At 37.8% G+C, this 24,789-nt stretch overlaps 1 protein-coding gene across 3 annotated transcripts in view; it reads right to left on the bottom strand.

Moving 5' to 3' along the window:
* Positions 1-1,181: 1,181 nt before the first annotated feature.
* The window catches only part of PIK3R1 (phosphoinositide-3-kinase regulatory subunit 1), a 67,184-nt gene continuing 43,576 nt past the window's right edge, over positions 1,182-24,789 (bottom strand). For all 3 annotated transcript variants that reach the window (XM_081316497.1, XM_081316499.1, XM_081316498.1), the window contains 9 exons: positions 11,572-11,674; positions 10,957-11,055; positions 10,679-10,859; positions 9,814-9,939; positions 8,631-8,773; positions 8,350-8,526; positions 8,192-8,260; positions 7,013-7,183; positions 1,182-5,496 (listed from right to left, as the gene is read on the bottom strand). In XM_081316497.1, coding sequence (XP_081172623.1) covers positions 5,307-5,496; positions 7,013-7,183; positions 8,192-8,260; positions 8,350-8,526; positions 8,631-8,773; positions 9,814-9,939; positions 10,679-10,859; positions 10,957-11,055; positions 11,572-11,674 — 1,259 coding nt within the window. In that variant the 3' untranslated portion in view covers positions 1,182-5,306. The remainder of the gene's footprint in view (positions 5,497-7,012; positions 7,184-8,191; positions 8,261-8,349; positions 8,527-8,630; positions 8,774-9,813; positions 9,940-10,678; positions 10,860-10,956; positions 11,056-11,571; positions 11,675-24,789) is intronic.

Here is a 24,789-nt window from a genome sequence, read left to right as displayed (position 1 = left end):
TGCCTGTAGAGCTTAGGACTGCCCCTGACCTCCGCTCGTTCTGCCGGGACCTGAAGACCTGGCTCTTTGAGCTTTCTGGCCTGGACTGAGGGTATTAATTGGGGTTTTAATTAGATTTTAATTAGGATTTTTATATTCAAAGTTAATATAATCATTTTAATTGTTTTAATTTTTGTAATTGTGGTATTGTTTTCTTTTAAAAAACCTTGTGAACCGCCCTGAGTCCTACGGGAGAAGGGCGGTATATAAGTCTAATAAACTAAACTAGACTAACTAAACTAATGTTAACCCTGATAGAAAGTTGGATAGGGTTACCAAAACTGGCAGCCACAATCCAACCACATTACAGCAGATACAGAACTCCTTCATGCCATCTAGTGGTCATCTGGATTTTTTAGTCTATTTTTTTTCAAGAATCTCTCCCTCCCCCACTTAAATACTAGTCATCATGTTATATACAATTTGTATGAGTTTTGTCTAATTTCAGAAATGATTTATTATGTTGATAAATGATAAATTTAGGAAAGGATGATATCCCATGATTTTAGATTTAATGTGATTAACTTAAAATATGATTAAGTTCACTTTATCTAAAATTTATTTGGGTGAAATGGTTATATTATGCTTAAAATGAAACGATGCACATATCATTCTTTGGAGTTCTTCAGAGTACTATGGTGTCAAAAATACATAGGAGAATCTTTGGCAGAAGAGCAGTTAAATCCGAAGTCTGTTGCGCTGACAGTAGTGGGTGGAAAAGAGAGGCATAACAGGAATGCATCTTTTTTTTTAAAGGGACAGTGAAGGTTCGTCCCTGTTCCAGGAAGGAACATTCAAGAACACTATAGGATTTTTAAATGGGACAAAATAGCCCAAATCCGACAGTATTAATTGAAATATGCCTGATGTGGCAAAGGAAATAGGAACGTATAGCTCTCCCTGATGAGGTAGGACAAAATGGGGAGACCCACAACTTAGTATGGCCTTTGAAATGGGTCCTAAGTTTAGGTAACTTTGTTGTACCAATGAGTTATTTTTCTCTCATACTTGGAATTGAGGGAAAAAGGGAATCCTCTGCTATCTTTACACTTCTATCTATCCTTAGAAAACAAGGATGTAAAGTATAAATAAATATAAGGCAACCCCCTCCTCACTTATTATTGAGCAGTTAACACATAAAATGCAGTTTCAAAACAATCTTTATTCATGTTGAAGACCTAGTACAATTTTTAAAGCAACTTAAAAACAGGACACAGCTCCATCAATTTCAGAAAGCCAACAACATTTTTTTAGGAGGCGCATTTGTTAACATTGTCTTTTAAAGACAATGTGCAACATCCATTTAGCCTCTGCCTCCCTAAAAAAAATAGAAATGTTTTTTAATGTTTTAAAGACATTTAACAAAATAGAGCTTATTTTTTAAGGGGGAGAAACTAAGAATAAAAATAGCAGCATTTTGGGCAGCTAATGCAGTCTCATAGGGACAAATGGCACTGTAGCTCTTCCCTAATTTTGTATGTGACCTGTTTTCATCAGTTTTTACTAAAATTGTTTTGTACAAAAACTAAAAATATTATATTTTGAGCCATGTCCCATGGGAGGCATTGTGCTTGGAATTGCCCATTTCAAAAGCAATCCTGAATAAGTCACAATTGGAATTGCTTTCTCAAATGAATACCATGCATAGCAAAAGCAGTGTGTTAAATCTAACTGATTTTCTCCCCAGTGAAAAACATCACAATGATATTTTCCCCCAAGCATCATAGCTCATTGTTAACTACAAGACAAAGCAACTTTTTTTACATAACAGCTGACACTGAAACATAAGATTTGGCTTTACACATTAAAACAAATTCTAGAAACATGATCTTTTCCAAGCTCCTTATACCTTTCAAATAAGAAAAGGTCAAGTCTCCAATGAAACCAGCTTGATTCTTGGTGATTTTCTGGACACAACCATATATAACTTTCTTGACAATAATTTGGACATTTGCCAAAATAGTTTGCCACTGGAATTTTTTTCTTTTATTACCCAGTCTATCCTGCATACATCCATATATCATCAATCTTTTTTTAGTGAAGCTTTAGTTTGAAGATATATCAGTTTGCATGTTTCTTTTCAATAAAAGAGAAGTTAAAATATGCTGACTTTAATATGAGAATTACATGTGCAGCAAACTTTCTCTTTATTCAAGTATCATTTATAAAATAAAAATTTAATTTTCTGAATTGAATTAAAATCTATGATTTTTATTTCATTTAACGTGAAAAATAAGATTACAGAATTTTTAAGAGTAATTGTTAACATGAATAATAACTAAGCCTTGAAAGACCTTGTCAATGTAATTCCTTCCAGGCTATTTAGAGACTTAGGAAATTTGGAGAAAAGTTTCACTATGCATTTAGATTCACTGAAAACTGCAATCAGAACATGGCCCATTTATACACTCTCTCTTTCACAAACACATATACAGAAGTACATCAAAACCACAAAACTAAGCCTCAAGTTACAGAATCCATAACTTGTTTTGTCTGAAGTAGTTGTATTCATGGTATAAACATAGTAGTTCATATTTCAGAAGCCCTGTTATGTTATTGTTGTAGCTCAGAAGTTTTGGATTTGTCTCTCTGCATCCTCAGAGAGGGAGGGACATGCACACACACAATTATTTTGTGTATGCACCAAATGTTGGATTGGTAGCCATATATTAACCAGGGTCCTGTGCATGCAGTTCTCAAGACTTGATCACTATATTCAACCTAGCTCCTGAGAGGCTGCTTGTATGATTCTCAGTAGAAGAATACCAACAATGCACAGCACTAAATGGTAAATGAAACACTGCTGATCAGCTGGCTTTTGTTTTAACGTGGGAGGACAGAAGCTAGGCCCCATCTATTCCTCATCAAAGGGACCTAGAGGTAATCAGAACTGATAAAGCCAATTAGATGATGACAAATCAGGTGTAGGACCCACTGATGCACATCAATCTCTCTGTCTCTCTCACACACAAAGTGCATGTTAGTAAATTAGTTTCTATTCAGTGACTGGTCATAATTTGCCTTTCAAGAATAAACAAGAGCAAAATGCAGATTCCTTCCTCTTGAAAAATCTAGTGGGAAGAATAAACAAACTGATTAAATTGGCAAATTTGTCTTAATCTTTGCTCTGTGAAATAAAATGCAATTTTCAGTCTATTTCCTTTGGAGTAGATTTTCGGAGTAATTCCACTGAGTTTAGTGAGACTTTAGTGAGACTAAACACCAAGGGATTACTGCTTTACAGCCCAAACAAACCTCTGCTGGGCTCTCCAGTGCTTGTAAAATCCCCATTGGCTTTTGAAGTGTCTCAAGTCTGCTTATTTCTCAGGAAATTCTAAAAAAATGTTTCCAATATAAAATATACGGGTAAATAAAAACAAGAGGACTAAAGCTAATTTATTCATAGTGTTACCTAACAATAAAAATACATCTAGAATAGTCTTTAATGCCTTTTTAGAAGCACAGATTGCCTATGGGATTGAAACCACAGAAGAGCTCTTCCATAAGATCTTTCTTTTTGCTTATTCACTACATAAAAGTCTTCCAGAGTTCCTTAACATTAATCTGTAAAACTATAAAACACATCAAGATTTTTATTGTGTTGGTCAAGATATGTAGAATTTGGTTAAATACTGTAACACTGAGATTTATTTCTTTCATTAACTTAATTACATGGGTACCTGATATATTTGTTCTTTAGGGTAACTTTTTAATTTTTTCCCCTTCATTTAAAATATAAAAGTAACAGAAATTGATTCAGGGAATTAAGTATCATAGAGACAGAGCTTCCCAAAATTATTCTGATTCTGTTACTCACAACAGAATGGAATATAAAAGCCAAATGTATACCTAATTGTATATTTTTAAACAGTAGCTGAAAAACAATTCTTCCATGGGATGCATATATCTAAAATGGTTGTTTAAAATTACATGACAAATAACTCTGAAGGATTACATTTGGTATTTTAGTAGTCAATGTTTTTCACCTGCTTATCTGCAACATTCAAAGTAGAATTTCTTTCCAATAAAACACAATAAGATAATAATCTAAAAACTAAATAAAATATGGTGGATACCATTATGTGAAGATATTTTTAAAACAATATTGTTGGACTCAAGTGATATTTTTGCAATAGTCATTTATTTTTATTGAATAAAGCAGCTTTTAAGCTTATCAGGCACTGCCCAACAAATATTTAGCTGAGAAATTAATCTTGAATTGTAACCTTGAGCTAGCAGCTCAATATGCTACCAAAAGGGAAAAAACCCTGTTAAAATAGTTCATAGTTTTCATTCTGACGCCATCTTTTGCCAATATCCTGTACATTTATTTTTAAAAAAAGGTGTGGGGGGGAGCGAAAGAGGACAACATAAAAACACAAAAAAATATGAGCTATGAAAACATGTTGAGATGACATAAGAAAAAAAAATAGAAACAGCTTATCCTTTAATTACACATGAAACAAATATAGCCTATAGAAAATCAAGTATTGCATAGCAGTGTAAGGATTCGGCTTTGGGGGGAAAATCCAAACAAAAAAATGAATAGAATGAGTTGGTACTGACAGTATCCATCTATGATAGTCATCCCGAACTATGTACATATTATATACTGCTTTTTCATAAAAGTCCAGTTCTCTTCAGTCTTAAATATCTTAAAACAAGATTTTAAATGTCTAAACAAAAACACTTCCTGGCACTTCTATTACCACGCTCATTTCTCCAACGAACACCCTGTCAGAGTCTTAAAGTGTCCCTTAAAAATGAAAGTGCCATTCTGCTACATATCATTCACCAGAAAATCAGCAATCCACAATGCCGGCAACTGCATCCACTGCACACTGCACACCGCATCATCCACGTCATGACTGAGAAATTCTGCTGCCATTTACATGGCCCCCGCTGCACGTTGGGGTCTTCAAAGTTCCAACTTTAGAGCTCGTAAAGCTTCAAAGGGATGGTCAATAAGCACCATGATTAAAGGCCACTATGTCCCTGCAGGGAGACAGGTGTAGCATTTCTCTCTCTTTCGCTGCATTTTTACTTTTGCTTAGTTTTTTTTAAAGCACTTTAGATTAGAAGTGTGTGTCCATAGCTCTGAACCGTGACCTCTCCCACTGCAGTTGTGAAGAAAGCTTCAGTTCCATTTGAAGGCTCTGACACCTTAGCTCCAACTCATAAGCCTTCTTTACCCAGAAGCCTCAAGACTGCCGAATTAACTTTGTGGTTATTTAATAAAAAGAGATAACCCCAAAGGATTAACATCTTCATCGCCTTTGCTGTGCATATACTGGATAGGCTAATGTGACATTGAGAGAGTCATTGTGCTGCACTAATGATGTATGCTGATAATGTAGCACCAGTTCTTTCAGCGTGTTGTACAAGTTATATGGCTCTGCAAATCCATACCCAGTAGGTGTTTTGTTGATGACACAATGCTTCACTTCACTGTCCACACTAAAAAGGGGAAAAAAAGGATTTTTAAAAATGTTGCTAAGAGACATTTTCTTACATAATTTGTTCTTGATATAACATTACAGCAATATTCTTTGACCCATTACTGTAACCCTATCATTGTTTTCATTTAATCAGTAATACTGTATTGCTCTGTCCTTCTATCATAGGTATATAAAATTGCCCTTCTCTGTAATTCTTACAGTATCATTCCAAATATTTCTTATAGATTTCAGCGCTGTTCAAATTTACCAGTGCTTTGCAGAAAATTTGTCCTCTTGGCTGATGGAAGATTGTCTTTATCAGCAGTAGGAAGACAAGCAGTTTTGGCAAATGTTCCTCACTCCACAACCCTGCTCTTGCTTTGAAGAATTCCTCAATTCTCCAAAGAGTTTTGGCAACTGCAAGAGGAGCCTGAGTGGGATGAATGAAACTGCTAAAAATTATCACATTCTGATGCAAGCCTCCACTGAATATGTGTCAGTTGGGGAAACCCAACTGCACACAGCCCCTAAGGGCTTATAAAATCGACTGTTATTAAGGAACATTACAAAATAGGGGTACAGTTGGATCTCTGTAATATTATGAACAAAGTTAGCTAGAATAGATTGGTGGAAAAAATACATACAATCCTCGTTCAACAATGGTTCAGTTATGAGATATTGAGCAAGAGGGATTAATGAGCAGTCTATGAAGTTGTGGCTGTCTCAACATTCCACGATCATATGATCACAAACTGGGCCTTTGGCAACCAGCTTGCAGAGGTTTGCAGTATCCCATGGTCATGTGATCACCATTTGTAACCTTCCATGCTGTCTTCTCACAAACAATGTCAATGGTGAAGCTGGCAAGAGGTTTCAAGTTGTTCCCATTACTTTTTTGCCAGCCTACTTGCATTCCAAACCCAACTTTCCATGCTCTGCAACTCCTGCCTGTGGTGCCCACCTGTGGTCACTGGACATCTGGCTGCACTCCGTAGTGTCTGTCTACAGAACCCACCTGCCCATCTATAGCTCTGCTTGCTTGGGACTTTCACCTCTTCCCATGTTACAGTCATGTGAGGTCCTTGCTTAACAATCTGTGCAGTCCTAGAGTTACAATGGCAACCAAGTCTGCTGGGATTGCCATCACTAAGCAAAGTGATTGAGACTGTATCGCTTAGCGACAGAAATTCCAGTCACAATTGTGATCATAATTCAAGGACTAGTTGTAATCTGGAAATTAATACACTTTGCAAAGAGTATTTATATTTATGACCTATCATATTCTGAAGTCAGGTAGTGAATTTAATGAGTATCAGAATCCCATAGCTTCACAACAACTATTTTCTGAAAGGCTGTTGCCCATGTTTTGAAGATTTCATTACGAACTATTTCAAGCCAGAAAACCAGTATTATAATAATCCTTTGAAAAGCAATCCAATAAGATGCATGGATCCAAGCTTTGGTTAATCATCACAGGGAGGGAATGAGGGTGTTCAATACATTGCTAAAGAAATGGTAAATATTTGAATACATACACAACAGAACAGGCATAGCAACCCTGCTTGCTGCTTTCCCGAACAAGGAATGTTCCATCTCGTTTCCCACGTAATAAATTTTCAGCTTGGCTTCTGTTGATATTTCCAACATTCCATGTACGTTCATCATGATGAGGCAAATCCTCATCATCTTCTACTATAGAATATTGGCTGTTCAGAAGCAACACGAGACAGTTAAAAACCAGAAATAATAAGACCAAGCATAATACAAGAATTTATAACAAAATAAAAATCAAATTGTTTGACCCATGGCAATTTCATCGACTATAAGGCCTATTTCTAGGTTTTCAGAGAAGTCAATATTACATAGCTTGACATTCTTCTCTCTTTGTCTGATGTAAAAAAATGTTGAGACTCTAGAAAGAGTGCAGAGAAGAGCAACAAAGATGATCAGGGGACTGGAGGCTAAAATGTATAAGGAAAGGTTGCTGGAATTGGGTATGTGTAGTTTAATGAAGAGAAGGGTGAGGGGTGGCATGATAGCATGTTCCAATATCTCAGGGGCTGCCACAAAGAAGAGGGAGTCAAGCTATTCTCCAAAGCACCTGAAGGCAGGACAAGAAGCAATGGATGGAAACTAAACAAAGACAGAAGCAACCTAGAACTAAAGAAAAATTTCCTGGCAGTCAGAACAATTAATTAAAGCGCCTCCAGAAGTTTGAATGCTCCAACACTGGAAGTTTTTAAGAAGAGATTGGACAACCATTTGTCTGAAATGGTACAGGGTTTCCTGCCTGAGCAGGGGGTTGGGACTAGAAGACCTCCAAAGTCCCCTCCAACTCCGTTGTTCTATTCTATTCTATTGTATCCATAAATTTTAGATTTATAAAAATAAATCTGACTCTTACTTTTTACTTTCCCGATATAGCATATTATATATTTTGTACTATTCACTATAATTCAATGAAAACTTATTAAGTGGCTCTTGTTCACTTGCCCCAAATAATTAAGGTTAAAACTCTTAGAAATAAAACATTTAGATTTTGGAAAAGAACTGGCCACTTAAAATAAGTAGGGCAGTGCAATATTTTGGGCTTCATTTCAAAAAGATGCCTCAAAACATGTGGATAACCACCATATTACCTCTATGCAATAATCGGAATTTAATTGAGATAACACACACACACACAAACACAGAGAAATATTTTGGATACTCACTCTTCTGAATTTTCATTGCCAAGCCATTCATTCAGTTTCTTTTGCCGAACACCTTTCTGTGTCAGCCACCTACAAAGCAGTTTTGAAAAAACAGTTAATCAAGATAACGCTCAAGTGAAAGAAGTGCACTTAACAGGCTGGAATTCACAAATACTTACATCAAGTACTGATCTCTAGTTTTTCGGAGCTGTATAAGGTCTGGCTTAATGCTGTTCATGCGTTTGTCTATTTCTCTGTATTCTGCAGCCTGCTTCTTTAGGTCTTCTTCCAGTCGATGTCGACTATCCACAATTTCACTGATTCGAGATTTCAGCTTTTCATAGTTGTGCATAATTCTGGACAAAATAATTTGGCATGTTTACATTCCATTTTGATCTCTAGTTTTTTATAAAGACATTTAGATATTAAATACATATACTTTTGAAGCACTCTAACCAACCTTTGTATTTCTTTTTCATTCCCTTCCCGTTTGAACTTTTCAATATATTCCTTGCTGTATCTTTCTTGTGTTTGGCACTGTTCTTCAAATATTTTTATAGTTTCATTAAATGCTTCAATAGCAGTTCTTTTCATTTGAATTTCCTGGATAAAGGCAAAAACTGTTCAATAATACTTTGAGAGTGACTAATTGTGTAATACTGAACCACTTTTATGAAATGATTTTTAAAAAAGCATCACTAAAGGATAGGACTCAAAAAGATGTCTTGTATAGCATTTATTAGTTCACTATTACCTTCTACAACAAGAGGTGGCTTTCCAAGATTTTAGTCTAGTCTATTCCAGGCCTAATTGGAAATAGTATAGATTGAGCCTGGAAGATTCTGCATGCAAAGGATGTGCTATTGCCACAAAATATTTACTACACTTATAGTTCCTCTTGTGGTTGATGTACAGATACCTCATTAACCATCCTATTTTTTAAATCACTGGCATTCAAAAACAATCTTTTCTATGTATAACAAGTATAGCAGGGGTCCCCAACCCCCGGTCCATGGACCAGTACCGGGCCACAGCATGCCAGCAACCGGTCCGCACAAACAAGCAAAGCCACATCTGCGGGATGCAGGCAGCACACAAAACCACACCCCCTCTGGTCCACAGAAAAACCTCTCTCCACAGAACCGGTCCCTGGCACCCAAAAGGTTGGGGACCTCTGATGTATAGTATGTAAGTGTTCAAGGAATATCTTAGAGAAATTATTATTAAAATATTTGAAATAATTTGTTAGTTCACTGCACTTCTCTAATTTAAATAGGTCTACATATTTGTATTTATACAGACATGATTTACTTGTAACATATTGTTATAATGTGAATATTTCAGCTAAATAATTCTAAGACAGTAGATTTTCTGTGGTTATAATGTGCCTGATTTTAAAGAAAACATTTATTACTGGTTTACTGCTGAAGTTACTGTTGGAGAACATAGCAATGCATGTAATATTTGGATGATTTAGCACTATTAATCAATCCCAATCTTGCTTCAAACCAGTTTTTAAAAGTGAAACTGAAAGGTCAAAATTTAGCCTCAAACTCCATCAAACTGAATTTCACTGAATTAATGGGTCTACTGGATGAACCACTTTATATTTTAAATTGTAATTGACATTCAACACTGCTAACCTGAGATGTTCTTGTATAATCTTCATAGAGTCTGTCATATTCTCTGTTCTTTTCTTGGAACTGAATATTATATTCATGTAATTTCTTTCCAACAGCCTCAATACTATCTTCTTTAACCACTTGATCCTAGGAGGATAAATACATGGAAATATTTTCAATGAACGCAGATCCTTTTCATAAAACTGCAATCAACCAAAGTTCATAGTTTGCAAAAGAATGATCATGCTAAAGCTCGTGGAATAGTTTCTGCACAGAACAAAAACCATTCCTTATAATGCTGCCACCACAGGCAGGGCTCCAGGACATCTCTTGCTGTGGGATAAATGGATGAGTTTATTACACTAATAAGTTATTGCGCGTGAACCTTTCTTTTGTTCAGATATTTTTATTTATCTGCTACTAAAAACTAATAGTGATCATTGTGGAATTAGGCTGGTTATACAAATTAGCTCATAATTATCAACATAAAAATAATTTTTCACCCTTCATCCTTCACACCTGGAACACATATTCCAGGTGTGAAGCTCTATATCAGCTATCAATTTGCAAAAACAAAAAGCAACAACAAAAATCTTCCTTGGTTAACCTTAGAAAATATTTCATGACATGAGAATTTTCTTCTAGGCAGAAACCCAGAATTTGCTTCCAATAAAATGAACATATTAATTTTTAAAAATAAGAATTGTTTGCAGAATTTCAGTGTAATTTCTACAGCATTACTATTGTTCACATATTTTTTGTTATAATTTCCACAGGATTAACTTTAAGGGTTTTGAGTTGCCACATCTACAAAATAATTTAAGGTTTTATGTAATTTATTACTATTCATGCAGCAGAGAAAGGGAATAAGATATATATATATTACCTGTTGATATTTGGATACTGGATAAAGTAATTTTACATCTAGTTTTGGATTATATTGAGCTAAAGACTCATTTCGATAGTGGTTTATTAGCTCAACTACAGAATTGAATGTTAATGGATCCGAAAAACCATATTTCCCATCTCGATGAAAGATTTTGATTAATTTATTATTTCCTCCTTTCCTGTAAAGTTCAGAAAAAAAGACTCAGCTATATTCATGATTATTTTTTTTCTTCTGCAGTGTGATGTAAAGCTGATAACTGATTCAGCTGTTTTTACCTTAGTGTGAGAGTGTAGTCACCATGCATTTTTGTGGAGGCATCTCGTACCAGGAATGTACCATCAGCAGTGTCACGAAGTTTCTCATTGACTTCTTCCCTATTAAGGAACCAAAAGCAACCTCAGATTTCTTCAAGAAAGAGCACCCTTTTGCATAACCTTCCTATTTTTTTCTGATTGCAAGGTAAGTATTGGAATTTTGAGTTATTATAATGGAATTATTCTTTTTGCTCAAAAAATTATATCACGGAAGAGTTTGATGGTAACTCGTATATACAAAAGAAAAGGGAAAAAGAATAGATATATTTTGTATTTCTAGTCTTATGCATTAACATAATGAGTTTTAGATGTAAAAATCTAGATGTATCAATTCTGGATATGCTTGCAATAACAGCAAAATAGCATAGAAATGTTTAATAAATCTCTGTTATTCTTTATTTTTTGGCAATGTATGTGTCCAGATATTTTTAAATATTTTATATGTTGTGCAGCCACACAACATATAAATATTTTATATGTTGTGTAGTACAAATGCTTTAAAGCTATCACAATATAGTGCAGGTTAAACACATGTATGTATAATCACCAAGATAAAAGATATATTTTTTCTCTCACCTTGAAATATCTCCCCAGTACCATTCAGCATCTTGCAAAGACATGTTATTATTCATACCGTTATTTGTTACAGTGTTAGGTTTTGGAGGCTTTGGAGGCAATGCTGCAATGAAATTTAAAAAGAAAACAGCTTAGCTGTAACCTGCAGGCAATATAATTTTAAATGCTTTAATGAATCTATGTTTAATTTACATCTATTAAATTATTGCAAGTTGAATTTTCATTTTTTTTGTCATTTACCATATTTTTTAACTTGTCATTAACCAGTCCAAATAGCATGCATGTAAAATTAATTCCTTAACAAGAACAACAACAAAAAAGATACTAATTTATCAGAATTGCAGGTGATTTTTTTTCTTGGTTATAAGACTGCAGCCTGTTACCTGACAGTCTTATGCTTCCAAGTCAAGAGCCCCTCCCCCCTCCATCTAGAACACAACACAATTTAGACTTCCAGATGTATAAACTGAAGTTAGTCTCCTCATGGTACATCCTTTGTTATTAATTTTTTGTTCATCACTTTATATAATGCAATTACGTTTTAAGCCCTCCTCCCCCAATTTAATTACCCAGGAGGAATTGTTTGGCTATCAACTCCAGAACTGCTGTGGTTTAAGAACAAATCAGCAAATCATCAGTACTACTACATGTTTTAGCACATCATCTGGGTTTCTTATGCCTCCTTTCATAATGTGTTGTCTTCAAACACTTTAAGGAAGCAGTCTGTGAACCAGATATCCCTTGCCTTAATCTGAGCAGTCTGTAGGATAAAACTCTTTCAAATGACAAGATTGATTCAAGCCACATACTTCTCTGTTGCTCAATGTCAAGGCTGCATACGTACACCCCCGTGGGTGGCAAAAAAAATACTGCAGCATTCCCTGGCTTATCAGCTAAAAGGGGTCAATATTTAAAATACATAAACATTAAGCAAGTTCACTCATGCCTTTGCCCACTAAACACATTTATAAAACATTACAAATAAAAATGACAATTGCATTTTCAGAGCTTAAGGAAAAATAACAATCTGCGCGTCCTGTGCTAAATGCTTGCAGATAAACAGGATCACATCTAATAAACTGTAACAGTGATTAACAATTTTAAATGCCAGCATTGTTTAAAAAAATGGCAAAAAAATTCTGAGTCAATCATGATGCAGAAATCAGGACCCCCTTTTCTGTATAACCACAGACCTACAGGTGAAAGAACAAAACTAAAACAGAAACATACAACAATTGCAGTTTCATCTAACAAGGAAAAAAGAAATTTGCAGAAACCCCCTTCCTGACTCCCTTTTTCTGTGTACTAACACAACTGAACAATATCACAAAATTCCTCCTAAACCTTTCACTCTGCTCTAATAACAGCAACTGTAACATCCAGAATATGCTTGCCTTTTAAATAATAATGCTGCAGTATAATATTACCATTACCTGGTGGGTCCATTTCTATGTAAAAAATCAAGTCTGTGCCACAATTTACATCTGTCCTAGGATACTCTAGATCCACTTCTTCCATGTTCCAGACTGTGTTGTACATTTGTATGACTTTCAGCAAGAAAGCTCAGTTAAAACGAAACAGTCAGGATCTCTTTGTAATGGTGTCTTGGAATTCATTTTAAAACCTCTAAGGGGCTGCACTGTAACCTATTACATCATAATCCCCAGCCAATCATGTCAAAAATAATGTCACTGGACCACTCCTATTTCATCATTTTTGTTATTCATTGTTAATCTTATAACAATTGTCATTTCAGAAAGAGCAGGCACTAATGATCGGCACCTGATCTTATTTATTAAAAAAGACTGAACGGGTTTCTCAGTTTACAGATTCCCCCCCCCCTTAATCTTTTCTGTCTGGCATTTGGTACATTCCACTGCTGGCAGGTTGACAAAGGGTGATGTGCTGCAGCAGGAAACCTTCTCTTTCACTACTGTGGGATTCTTGGTAAATGGAGAGCTACTTTCCTTCTAGACACAGCAATGCAATACCAGGGCATTGTTTAGCTTTGATGGTGTTGCTTTTAAAGAAAGAAACAGAAACCAGAAATCTTAAGAGGTATCGCCCAATGCCTATTTTATGGATATTTGGTTGTGAATAGGCTTTATCCTAATAAAATGTTCTTAAGATGTCATTTGCTTCTAAGTAGTTCGACATAGGTCATTATTTACAGAATATTTCAATTGCAAGTCCTAGCTTTAGGGGTTAACATTCTAAACAGCTTTATTTTAAAAATGAAGAACAAAAAGGACTCGGCTGCAGCAAGGGAGAAAAATCAACCACTGCCTTTTAGGTGACTTTCCAGTCTGTAAATGTTTGGGGAAATGAGGGAATACTCTTTCAATGTACCGTACTTGGTTTACAAGGATTTAGTTGACTTGATTCCATAATTTGCCAGTTTTGCCATTCTTAAACAAGATCTTAGGGATGCGGTGGCTCAGTGGGTTAGGATGCTGAGCTTGTCGATCAGAAGGTCGGCAGTTTGGCAGGTCGAATCCCAAGTGCCGCGTAACAGAGCGAGCGCCTGTTACTCGTCCCAGCTTCTGCCAACCTAGCAGTTCGAAAGCACGTAAAAATGCAAGTAGGAAAATAGGGACCACTACGGTGGGAAGGTAACAGCGTTCTGTGCGCCTTTGGTGTCTAGTCATGCCGGCCACATGACCACGGAGACATCCTCGGACAAGCGCTGGCTCTTCGGCTTTGAAACGGAGATGAGCACCAGCCCCTACAGTCGGAAACGACTAGCACGCATGTGCGGGGGAACCTTTACCTTTTAAACAAGATCTTTGTGATAATCAGTTTATCAAACTTCATGTTTCCTCAAGCCCTGAAAAATCTCTCAACTAAAAAAACCAAAAGCAAAGTTCTTTTTTTGAAAAAAAAAATTTCTTCTCTAGCCTTCAGAGAAGTCTCTCATACAGTATTATACAACTTGTCATGAGCTGCATTCTGAGTATATAGCAGTTTCACATATGAAGGCCAGACATGCAGAGCATTGAACTCAGTAGTGCAAGTATTGCTACACAAATGATTGCACTGGTATTGTTACAGTTCTGTCCTGCAACAAGAGCCATGAATTTTACAATCAAAGCAGTGCATATAAGAATCATCTCGTGGCCCACTTTTATCTTCTGAAAGAACCAATATTTTGCACTATATTGGCAAATGCATGTGCAAACTCATTACCCCTACCCTACCACAACCATGCTTAAGCCCATCCTGAAGCTGCTTTCCTACCCTTCCCTGTCCAGTTAGGTGGACAGACTCCAGAGATTCCTTCCACTTGTTTCAAGTAACAGGACACTTCAGAGAATCCCAGACACAAGCTCAAACAGTGAAGCTCAGGGTTTAGCCCACCTGCTACCCAAATAGCTCTGTCGCCAAAGCACATTGCTTACATGGGTTGTGTGAGATAGAAGGCAACACAACTATTAATCAGTTCGTTGTTTCTCTCTCTTTGTATTTCCCTGAAATAGGTTTTACAGGTGGGGTATATCTTACAGGTGGGAGAAGAGGATTTTCTTATACTATTGGCTAAATTTTGAACAGCTCCACTTGTATGATCAAGTTACTGCTTAACCCAAACTAGTCTGGCTTGCTATGACATCACATGGCAAACCTGAAAGAGCAAGATTCTGACAAACCAGTGATTTTCCACAGTTCCAGCATATGTTGAACAGGTTTCATTAAAGCACATTTTGACTATTAAAGCATAACTATTTAATCTGCTTGCCTGCAGCATATATTATTCTAATTGTGATAGACCGATAAATATTCACATATATGTAAATTTACACACACACACACACACACACACACACATACACACGAGTTCTTTCCTTTAAAGAATCAGTTTATCTCTCTCATTACTTCAAATTAAATCAAGAATTACTTACTTTGCACACTATGCATGGTGCACATGCACCCTTGTATATCACAATCTGAAAATTCCAGACCAAATGTGGTTTCAGCTGAGCTTCACAAATTACAATACAAATTAAAACAGCCTTTTCTTGGATTCAAATCTTCTCTGAAACAAGTAGGAAGAAGTTATCTCGAAAACTGTAATAAATTCTTCTGCTTGGCAAATCCAGAAGAAAAAGCTGCAGTGTGAGTAGAATCAGAAAGCTCCACGTCTTTTTCCTTTGGAAAGAATCAATCTCTGTTCTTGCTGAGGCTATCAGCCCATTTCTGTTTCATCACTGAATTTAGCTGGCTTTTTTTTTCTTTTTTTTTAAAAAAGTCCTCTGTAGCTTGCACGTCTCTCCAAGATAAAGATCTCAGTTTCATGATTAACTTAGGCAGGTTCAAATATTTGCTGAGCAAGGGATCTCAGATGGGGGAGGGGAGCTGGAGTCAAAGTCAGAGTTGTCACTGGCTAACAAGTGGCCAATGCAAGACTAACCGGTCTCAGTTTAGCTAAGTACAGGAGAAGACCATTGTAAGTAGCCTTAAAACAGTTTCTATAACCAGCTGCTCTGTGCAGCGTTGAAGGAGACTGTCAAGAAAAGCTTTATGAGCAGCCAAATACAGGAAGTGGCTAAGCTAATTCAGGAGGGGGGAGCGATAGAATGAAAGACATCCTTGTAAAGTTTTGTGTTCAAAAAGCCCACAAACTCAGAAGCTCGTTAGCATTCACAACACCATCTTCCAATGGATCACAATGACAGGTGCTGTCTGAGGACTCCTCAGATGCAGCCATATACTACTGAGTCAATTTAAAATCAACTTAAAATCTAACTCCTCCCCCACCTCTTGCTAGCTTCAGCTTCCAAGAGCTTTTATAAAGAACAATCTTGTGCATCTTTATTTGCAAGTACTTCCCACGGTGTCCAATGGGGCTTGTTCTCAAGCAGATGTGCCATAAATTAGATCCCTAAACAAGGGCATTATTTTGGTCAAGCAAGGTCAATAGCACTGTGCAAGATAAAGATTTTAACATGAATGATATTTGACCAAATCCATTTCACTATATCTGGATAGAAAGGATGAATAAGAAATTGTTTACCTCCTACAATCAATATAAATGGATGTTGAACCCACAAACTTTCATTAAAATAAGAAATCGACAACAGAAAGGTGATGGTGGTTTGCAGGGGTTGGGTGGAAGGCAGCACAGAAGTGCCTATATCAGCGAACCAGGCGTACACTAAGTACCTAAGCATCATTAGTCTTGTGGCACTATTTTATTTTACTACTTAATGAGTAAATTTTATTTGGTTTCTTTTTCTCTCTCTTTTTTTGGCAAACAGACAAGTATTCTTTGGAAATTAAACATTTAGAATAGAAGAGCTGGAAGGGACCTTGGAGGTCTTCTAGTCCAGCCCCTTGCTCAAGCAGGAGAACTTATACCATCTCAGACAGGTGACTGTCTAGTCTCTTCTTAAAAATCTCCAGTGATGAAGCGCCCAGGATTTCTGGGGATAAGCTGTTGCACTGGTTGATTGTCCTCACTGTCAGGAGGTTTCCTTAGTTCCAGGTTGCTTCTTTCCTTGATCAGTTTCCAACCATTGTTTCTCGTCCTTCTCTCTGGTGCTCTGGTGAACAACCTGACCCCCTCTGCCTTGTGGCAGCCCCCCAGATACTGGAGCACTGCTATCATGTCTCCCCTATTTCTTCTTTTCTTTAGACTAGCCAAACCCAAGTCCCACAGCTGTTCTTCGTATGCTTTAGCCTCCAGCCTTTGATCATCTTAGTTGCTCTTCTCTGAATGTTTTCCAAACTCTCAACATCTTTTTTGTGATATGGTGACCAAAATTGGCTGCAGTATTCCAGGTGTGGTCTTACTAGAGCTTTCTAAAGTGGTACTATTATCACGTGATCTTGATTCTATGCCTGTTTATACAACCCAGAATTGTATTAGCTTTTTTGGTTGCTGCTGTACACTGCTGGCTCATAGTCAAGTGATCATCCACTAGGACTCCAAGGTCCCTCTCACAGTTACTGTTTTTAAGCAAGGTCTCGCCCAATCTGTATTGTGCCTTTGTTTTTCCTGCCTAAGTGTAAGACTTTGCTTTTCTCCACATTGAAACTCATTTTGTTGGATAGGGCCCATTGTTCGAGTTTGTCAAGATCTTTTTGGAGCCTGGGTTTGTCTTCTGGGGTGTTGGCTACTCCTGGCAGTTTGGTGTCATCTGCAGATCTGATGAGTTCCCATTCAATTACCTCATCTATGATATTGAAAATTATTGGGCCCAAGACGGAACCTTGTGGTACCCCACTGCTAACTTCTCTCCATGTGGAAGTAGTGCTGTTGAGGACTACTCTGGTGGTGATGTTGTCTATTGTGGACTACTCTGGTGGTGATGTTGTGATGTTGTCTATTCCACCTTTTTCTAGCTTACCAATTAGTAGGTTGTGGTCTACTTTTACATTGTTTTCTTTCTTTATTTATACCCCTCCATATTATTCTTTGGGACATGCTGCTCTTAACATCCACTCAAAGCATGGTTGAGGATAAAACAGTTGTAATGGCTGCTGAAGGAGAATGCCCCAGAACGTGTTCCCCAGCCACTTTTGCTTTCTAGAAAAACTTTCACCTCTTGCTCTTCTGACTATGCTTTTGGCTTGACATACTGAATAAAAAATGGAGGCAGAGAATAAACACAGTATGTCAGTTCCTGTCTAGAATATTAGGCAGGAGTTATGAAATTTGGTAAATAAGCTTTGAAAAACTGCATGAGGAGGGGGGGAAGAGAGAGAGAGAAGAGAGAGAGAGAGAGAGAGAGAGAGAGAGAGAGAGAGAGAGAGAGAGAGAGAAACACACATACATACATACAGTATACACTTAATAAATCTTCTTCCTAGTGTTATTCCCGCGCAGGGTCCGCATATACACACTTAATAAATAAATCAGGGGAGAAGATATGCCCAAACTATTGAGACTGACAACAGAAGACTGATGTTATACGGTAGAAATTATCATGAATGGTAAAGAGCCTTGGTGGAGCAGTGGGCTAATGCCTCCTTAACTAACACCAGCTGCCTGCAATTAGTGCAGGTTCGCATCCCACCAGGCTCAAGGTTGACTCAGCCTTCCATCCTTCCGAGGTAGGTAAAATGAGGACCCAGATTGTTGGGGGCAATTAAGCTGACTTTGTAATAATGCCGCTTGGGGTGTGTGTGAAAGCCCTAATAAGCAGGCATATACATAGAATGAAGGCTACTGCTAAGCTTGTAAGCCGCCCTGAGTCTTCGGAGAAGGGCGGGATATAAATGGAATTAAAATAAAATAAATAAATAAATAAATATACGTGTCTCAGGATAATGTTGCAGAATCCACTCTGAGTTGATCAACGGGACCAAAGATTTATTTTTCCAAGCTTTAGGGCTTGTGCTGGAGCCCATCATCAGGGAACTTCTCTCTCTCCAAAATATATGCACTGGGCTGGTCTGAGCATTGCATTTATATGATTCCTGGTTGTGTATAACTTTTAGTTGCTAATTAGGGTGTTAATGGCCAGCTATTAAGTCATTAATTGTTGTTTCCTTGTACCATCATGCCCTCGACTCCTACCGTAAGTATCTGGTAGCAAATCAGCACTCTTATTGATTGACAAGGGACCTGTTAACCAGGCCTCAATCATTTTTCTGACTATTTCTCTGGTAGTAATTTTCCCTTGCATTTTCCCCTAAAATGGATTGGTTATCGTAGGTATGGACTTTGAGTTCCTGTCCTCTAGCCAAACTGGTTTGGATTCTTGGCCTCTAGCATGACTGATGGCTTAATAGTCCTAATTTTCATTCTGGCTGTCTTTATTTGGTTTTCTTTTTCCTTCTGGGCTTCCAATGCAGCCCGCCAGTAGAAATAGAACTATTTGGACAACCATGTTTATTTCTTACATAAAAAAATTATCAAGCCTTAAGAGTGAGCAGGCTTTTTAATGTTATTTGCTTTTTAAACTTCACTACAATCTGTTTGCTTATAACTGTATTTAACATCTTTTGTAAAACTCCGCTTTGCAATACTTGGAACCCTGTCCTATATATAGTCTACCATTATCTAGCAGTAAATGAATTATATTGGACAGAAACAAATTCTCCATAAACATTATTTTTCCACAATTTTTAATTTTGTGATTTTGGTGAAAGAAAAATTGGATAACTTGATTAAATAAGCTACTAGCACTTTCCACAAGGTAGCAACAAGATATCTAGAGTACTCATTTTGTTTTCTTTTAATAGCAAAAACCCACTATTTATTTAACTCCAATCTTGGCTAAGACTTTAATCAGGAGCGGGTAACCCATGATCTGCAGAAGCTATTAGTACAATGTATTATGGATCCTTACTCCATCTTTGTGGTACCTAGCAGCCCACAAACTGATTAGCAACCAACTTTTACTGGGATGAAGAAAGAAGAAACTACCCCTAAACCTAAATATTTGAAAATTCACAGCAATAAATAACAGTGATTGCAACATCCCAAAGATAAGAAATTGTTCCATATTTATTTATGGAAGAGTTTGTTGTCCTGTAAACATAAGATTTTATCAGGAGTGTTATAATTGGAGGTGGTATTTAATGTGCCCCCAGTCTAGCCCTTTCATTACTAGAGGCAACCCTCTTATATATAGCTCTGCATACGTAGGAGAGTAAATTCATGGAAGAACTAACTTGTGACTTCTGCTTCCTTTTCCCCCTCTTTTATTAAGTACTGTAAAAGGCAGAATTTTGAAATTTGATAAGATGACTGAACAAGTACACAGGGTCTAACATTCAACTATGGCTGCTTCAATGATTCTATCTAAAATTTATGTTAAAGAATAACTAGCCTCTGATGCAAAGTGCAGTGCCGGATTTAGTACTGAATATGTTAAAATAGTATGCAACTTGGTTATTATTATTATTCGCTAAAAAAGAGAGCCCTCTGCTGGACAAATATTGTAATACCAATTAGCTTCAAGTTGAATAAAGGGTGTTGGAATTATGTAATGTCAAATACATTAGATCCTAAGCAGAAATAATGACTTATGATTCATGTTGATACTGAGACTTGTCTTTAATATTTCTCTATCATAAAATATGTCATGTTTTCATTTAATTACCATATCTTCTCTTCACTGCTCAGTTATTTATTCATTCATTTCCAACCTTTATTATTTTTACAAATAACTCAAGGCAGCAAACATGTCTAATGCACCTTCATCCTGCTTTCCCAACAACAAGATGGGTTAGGCTGAGAGTGGCTGATTGGCCCAAAGTCACTCTGCTGGCTTTCATGGTTAAGGCAGGACTGGAATTCACAGTTTCCTGCTTTCTTGCCTGGTGCCTAACCACTAATTTGATACAGAACAAGCATCAATTTACACAGTTTTGCAGCCTTATATGAAAGATTGAGGGCAATAGAAGAAGGGGATGACAGAGAATGAGGCGGCTGGATGGAGTCACTGAAGCAGTAGGCGTGAGCCTAAATGGACTCCAGAAGATGGTAGAAGACAGGAAGGCCTGGAGGAAAGTCCATGGGGTTGCGATGGGTCGGACACAACTTTGCAACTAACAACAACAACAGCCTTATATAGTTCCTGGTAGGGCAGACGTGTCAAACACAAGGCCCAGGGGCCAGATCCGGCCCGTGAAGCTATCCTGTAAACAGTGAGGGAACGGCCCCCGCTGCCTTGGCCCCGGCCCAGGCCAGCCAGAAGCCAATGTACAATTTCGTGGTGGTCATCTATGCTGAAATGCATTCAGTCTTAGCTCTACAAGGCCATCTAGAAACAGTGAGGGACCGGCCCATGCCGCGTCGGCACTGCCCCCTGGGCGCACGCTGGGGAGGTATCACCCTTTGTGAGGAATGAAGAAATGCACCATCACCTGGAAGTGGCCAGCATATGACCCTGCCTACTTTGGGCAGGCTAGGGCCTGGGCAGCGTTGCGCTTCTCTTCAGATTCGTGCCACTCAGCTCAGCCTCTCGGCACTGTCAGGAAAGTGTCCCACTGCCTGCCAAAACTGGGCAGGCTGGGGGCTGGGCAGCATTGTGCAGGTCTTCCAGGTGATGGTGCATTTCTTCATTCCTCATGAAGGATGACACTTCCCCAGCTGCGTTTCTTGCCTGTTTTTCCCCCTCCCTCATCTCAAATATTTTCCTACCACTCTGTTCTTGGAAGGAAGGAAGGAAGAAGAAGGGTCTGAGGGAAGTCCTGCCTTAGTCCTGCCCTGCTGCCCTTTCACCATCCCCTTGCCCCCTCCTCCTGGCCTATCCTGGGGGGTCTCCGATCCTATTGCTAAGGAAGCTTTGGATACAAAGCCAGGTCTCCTCACATGGAGAGGGAGTGGGCCTCCCTCTTGACTTTGCCCTCGTACCCATCATGAGCAACCTGGCTAAGGAGAACAAGCACAGCAACAGCAGCCTGAGGAGGAGGTAAGTGCAGCTGGGCGCCACCTTGGGGAAGTGGAGCTGGGCTTAGTGCCATGGGTTCTTGACGGCTGGGCTGGGCATTTGACCTCCACGCCACTGTCCAAACCCCCCCCAAGGCCTGAGAGGAACAGTGAGGCTCCTCCAGTGGACTATGCCTTGGCACTTGCCCCGGTCCCATCTTCTTCTGCCAGAGACCCTCAGATCTGTCCCACTCCTGCCCAGGCCCCCATTGGCACCCTTGATGCGAATGATGTAGAGCTGGCCATGCCCACCCAGTAGGCCATGCCCACCCTGGCCACACCCACCTGGCCCACCAAGGGCAACTGCAGTGCTGATGCGGCCCTCAATGAAATTGAGTTTGACACCCCTGTGGTAGGGCATCCTAAGTGTACTTACACAAAGTAAATCCAACTATATTCCAAAGAGATTATTCTAGATAGGTATGCACAACTTAATCTTTGGGGAGAGTTTTTTTTCTCCTTTTTGCCAAAGTTTTCATTAAAATACCGTATATTATACATAAATTTTAAAATAAGACTTATTTGTATGCTTTTCTTAATTTACTGTGCACTAAAATAGATTTCTCACCATGTTTTATGCTCATATTTAGTAGCTAGTTAAAAATCCTGGAATAGTTAAACTGTAATGACTACATTATAAGAAAGAACAATTTGGCCTCCAGAGATCAGAAGCAGACCAAAAAAGTATTCACCATCTTTATGGAACTCCTTTATTTGTGTTTACCTATATATTCCCTGATTTCTAACTTTCCTATATTGAAGGATACCTAACCAGTCTAGTAAGGTTGAGAAAACACTTTTGTCTGAAAACTGAGGACAATACTAAGAAAAGTATAGCTTAAAGAATACATCACAAAGCAGGTCTCACTAAACACTATCCGATTTGAGAAAAACTATTAGCATTATGGCAGCATATGATATAATCTCTATCAGGACTGTATGTGGCATATGGAATTTTATTACCACCTATATTCTTAGCATTATTAAAAACAAGCTGTCCAATTAATCAATAATTTTTGTTTAGTTAATTAAACAGATAGTTTTTACTTCATATATACCATTACCATAATCCCTATGATTTCTCTAAAAATTATAGGCCACTATTAGAATCTGCAACACAAATATCTAGATAGATACAAAATTTATTTACAACTTATAATTATCAAAATACCACTGTTCTCTAAAATCAATCAAGCACCAATTCTGCTTTTAAGAAAATCATTCTGCAAACAAGTAAATGAGCTAAAGGAACATTTATGTTTGACGCTCAAAAAAATCAGATAAACCTTTATGCTGTGAAATGTTGCATCTTTCACTAAACAGAGTTCATTCAGTATGTTTTCTAAGCATTGCATTTGTGTTAAAAGGAATCTATTATATCATATATAAATGTTTTTGCTGAAATAGGCTGCACATGTCTGACCAATGGCTTTAAGGAAATCAGTAACAAAAATGTAAAAATGATGAAACCAATGATAAAATACTGCAGTTTGCAATCATTTGAAGCACTCCATCATATATTTCCCCTTCCTCTCCTCTGGGTATGCACCTCTCCGTGGTTATATAGCAGTTTTTCCCTTAAGTATTGTTGAACATCTATAAGGTAAAGGTAAAGGTTCCCCCGCACATGCGTGCTAGTCGTTTCTGACTTTAGGGGCTGGTGCTCATCTCCGTTTCAAAGCCGAAGAGCCAGCGCTTGTCCGAGGACGTCTCCGTGGTCATGTGGCCGGCATGACTAGACGCCAAAGGCGCACGGAATGCTGTTACCTTCCCACTGTAGTGGTCCCTATTTTTCTACTTGCATTTTTACATGCTTTCCAACTGCTAGGTTGGCAGAAGCTGGGATGAATAACAGGCGCTCACTCTGTTACGTGGCACTTGGGATTCGACCCGCCAAACTGCCGACCATCTGATCGACAAGCTCAGCGTCCTAACCCACTGAGCCACCATGTCCCTTTGAACATCTATAAACCCTTCTATATCTATGAAAGGTTCACCAAATATGCTGATGTCCCCCCTGTATATGTTTGAGGGGAGCTATCAGAGTTGCATAAGGATTGGTATTCAGAGGACTCAGAATATCAGCTATGAACCCTAACTGAAGCAAGTTCTTTGCCATTGTGCAAAAACAACAGTCTTATGATGGCACTGGAAGAACTTTATAGCTTTTGCATGACTATCTAGGAAGTTCAAGTCAAAGAAGTTATTTGAATCCAACTTACAATTACTCAGTGGGCTACACCTAATATGTAGTCTACTGGCAGTTACAATTGTGTTCTTAAGTACAGAATATAATAAATATTTATAACAATTTATTTAAAGCCACATCCACGAGAAAACACATATTCACTGCAATATTATTGTAAAACAACTAATAGAGACCATATTATTGATTTTAAGATGGGATATATCCACACACGTTATATTTGGATGATAAATCTAAACCAGATTAGTAGGAAATACACAATCTTTACATACCACGAGAAATGGCTTTACCATTGGACACAGTCCAACACATCCCACAAAACTACCTTGCGGGTAGTTTTTATTCTCCACATAGCTTATAGAGAGATTACAGCTAAAGCTTTGAACTATCTTGTGCCAAGATGCACTCGCTGCTAGTATTCTGACAAAAACAACTTTCAGTAGAGTCCTTGCTATTTCCCTTCTGCACACTATGACAAACACCTAATTGTTCAAAGAAGCAAATAAGTATTTACTGTGTATCAAGTAAAAAAGTGATAAATAAAAGAACATCAGATATTAGCCAAAAAAAAATCACACTGCAAATAAATATATTATTTTAGAAATGCACCCCCCCCCATCTGACATTAACTTCA

This window comes from Vipera berus, assembly GCF_964194415.1.
Source record: "Vipera berus genome assembly, chromosome: 2".
Classification (NCBI taxonomy): domain Eukaryota; kingdom Metazoa; phylum Chordata; class Lepidosauria; order Squamata; family Viperidae; genus Vipera; species Vipera berus.
Note: the sequence above shows the minus strand (reverse complement) of the source record. Positions and strands in the feature narration are given on the sequence as shown.